This window comes from Seriola lalandi, unplaced genomic scaffold (genome assembly GCF_002814215.2).
Source record: "Seriola lalandi dorsalis isolate HSWRI2012SDOR001 ecotype SW California unplaced genomic scaffold, Sedor1 jcf7180001974422, whole genome shotgun sequence".
NCBI classification, from domain to species: domain Eukaryota; kingdom Metazoa; phylum Chordata; class Actinopteri; order Carangiformes; family Carangidae; genus Seriola; species Seriola lalandi.
This window is the reverse complement of record NW_019445088.1, coordinates 1-2,057: the sequence shown is the minus strand read 5'-3', so window position 1 is coordinate 2,057 and position 2,057 is coordinate 1. Positions and strand designations below refer to the sequence as shown.

The 2,057-nt window shown below is 40.0% G+C and overlaps 1 protein-coding gene across 1 annotated transcript; it reads left to right on the top strand.

The window, feature by feature from the left end:
* Positions 1-133: 133 nt before the first annotated feature.
* LOC111654037 (solute carrier family 26 member 6-like) lies at positions 134-1,791 on the top strand. The gene is made up of 4 exons (XM_023404879.2): positions 134-584; positions 965-1,019; positions 1,116-1,261; positions 1,499-1,791. The coding sequence occupies exons 1-4, from the start codon at positions 243-245 to the stop codon at positions 1,523-1,525; spliced, it is 570 nt and encodes a 189-aa protein (XP_023260647.1). The 5' UTR covers positions 134-242; the 3' UTR covers positions 1,526-1,791.
* Positions 1,792-2,057: the final 266 nt, after the last annotated feature.

The following is a 2,057-nucleotide window of genomic DNA, read 5'->3' as shown; positions in this document are numbered from 1 at the left end:
TTTTTTTTTTTTTTAGCTGTTTGACCCTTTATTCACCTCTTCAAAACGTGATGAGAAAATTTGTACAAAAATCTTCCTTGTGGGTCTGATTGGCTAATCTCTACAAAGTCTACAAACCACTTTACAGTAGATATCTTCTTTTGCTGATTACTCCTCAGAGACGAGCACAGAGGGCAGCTAAACAACAGCAGCAGCAGCAGGTGTTCTCTGTGGAGGAAGAGGCCGGCTGGAGGGACACATGCATGGACGGGAATGTTACAGACAATGAAGAACAAGGCTGGACGGAGAGAGAGAATGGGACGGTGTTTGTCATTCCAACCTCTCCCCGAGCACCAGACGGCCACTGTAGATGGGAATACCTGAAAGGAGGAGATCCAGACTGCACAAGTTTAGGGTGGATGTCTGAGCTGCAGGACGGAGACACCACCACTCTGGGCTCCAGCAGTGAGGACACACTGAGTCGTGACCTGGAGCGGGTCTCTCTGGGTTCTCTGGGCAAGTGGACCTGGGATATTCACTCCATCATTCTTGACCTCTCCACAGCTAACTTCATTGACACAGTGGCTATCAAGGCTATGAAAAATGTAAGTACTAAAGGGACAGATTTCCTTTAAACAAAGGGTAAGACATGACTGAAAATCTTAAATGTCACTAGATTTCCCCTTGTTTTTAAAGCTTAGAGGAGGATCCTTATATACTATACATCCAGGTGTCAAATCCGTTTAACAAATAATGTAAATGTAATTTGAGAAGCATTAGCAATGTATACAGGTTGTCTTGGTAGTTTTATAGGGGGAGCTTAAGAGATAACCCTGATGATCTAGGGTGAGATAGGTTACTGGGTTGATTAGACTTAATATCACTTGATGGGGAAGATATGTGAAAACAGATTTTTTAAAGATTGGTGCACTAGTGACTTTAGATGATGATGAGGAGAAATACTCATTATTTATTACATTGACAGATTTTCCAGGACTTCAGTGAGATTGATGTGGATATCTACATGGCTGGTTGTCAGGGTAAGTGAATACCTTCCCACTTCCTTAAGACTGTAATTCATGGCAAGGTTTTATAATCTTTGTAATGTCTCCACGAGTGAACTGTTTGCTCTTCAGCCTCTGTGGTGGAGCAGTTGGAGCTTGGTGACTTCTTCTCCGAGTCGATAACAAAGAGACAACTTTTTGCCTCCGTTCACGATGCTGTGCTCTACTGTCTGAACCACCGTGGAGCAACATCATTCCCAAGATGCGAGTCATCAGTGGTGAGTATGATCAGGTGACACTTTGTTTGGACAGTCCGTAAGCTGATACTCAACTGTCAAGTCACTAAAGTCAGACAAAGTGTAAAATGCCTGATCCCTGTATGCACACTTCATAACACATAAGTTAGTTAATAGCTGATTGTCAGCGTTGAACAATCCAAACATATTAAAGGACCTAAGAGCATTTGATCATGTCAATTTAACTAAATGTCTTTCTAAAAACTGGTCTGATTTCAGGACATGCACGGCAGCACAAAACTTTAAGGACTTAAGCCAAACAGGACATCCAGCACAGAGGATGGAAAAACATCTACAGGAGGAAATATCACAAGCTGAGAACTTGTATTTGTAAATCAATAGATGCTAGCACTGAGTAAAGTGTAAAACAAATCATTTACATTGATATTTATGCATGTTATCTTTAAGGTATGTAAAAGAAGACTAATGCTGAATTCAGATACATGAGCTTAATTTAACTTTATTCCATGTGGGAGAGTGTTACAGTGTATTTTTAAAGAAAAAAATAATTAATAAAATAAATAATAAATGAATACAGTGAAACATCCAAACAACTGTGCATTTTAATCTAGGACAATCTGGCAGAAAATAATGATGAATTCAAGGAACAAAGACAAGGCAACATGCATCACACTGAGAGTGTGTGAGTCTTTTTTGGTAATGGCAGCAGTAACAAGGTAGGACATTGAAATGTTTACAGTAGCCATTTCAATTTTCAAGTGCAATTTTTGCTCATAGCAACAGCAAAACCTGTGAAGCTAACACATGCAAAGGAATG

Bases quoted from the DNA above. Each gene is read 5' to 3' on its own strand.
- LOC111654037 (XM_023404879.2), top strand. From the start codon at position 243: ATGGACGGGAATGTTACAGACAATGAAGAACAAGGCTGGACGGAGAGA. The intron at 1,020-1,115 runs GTAAGTGAATAC...TTTGCTCTTCAG, and splicing joins CTACATGGCTGGTTGTCAGG to CCTCTGTGGTGGAGCAGTTG. The intron at 1,262-1,498 runs GTGAGTATGATC...GTCTGATTTCAG, and splicing joins CAAGATGCGAGTCATCAGTG to GACATGCACGGCAGCACAAA.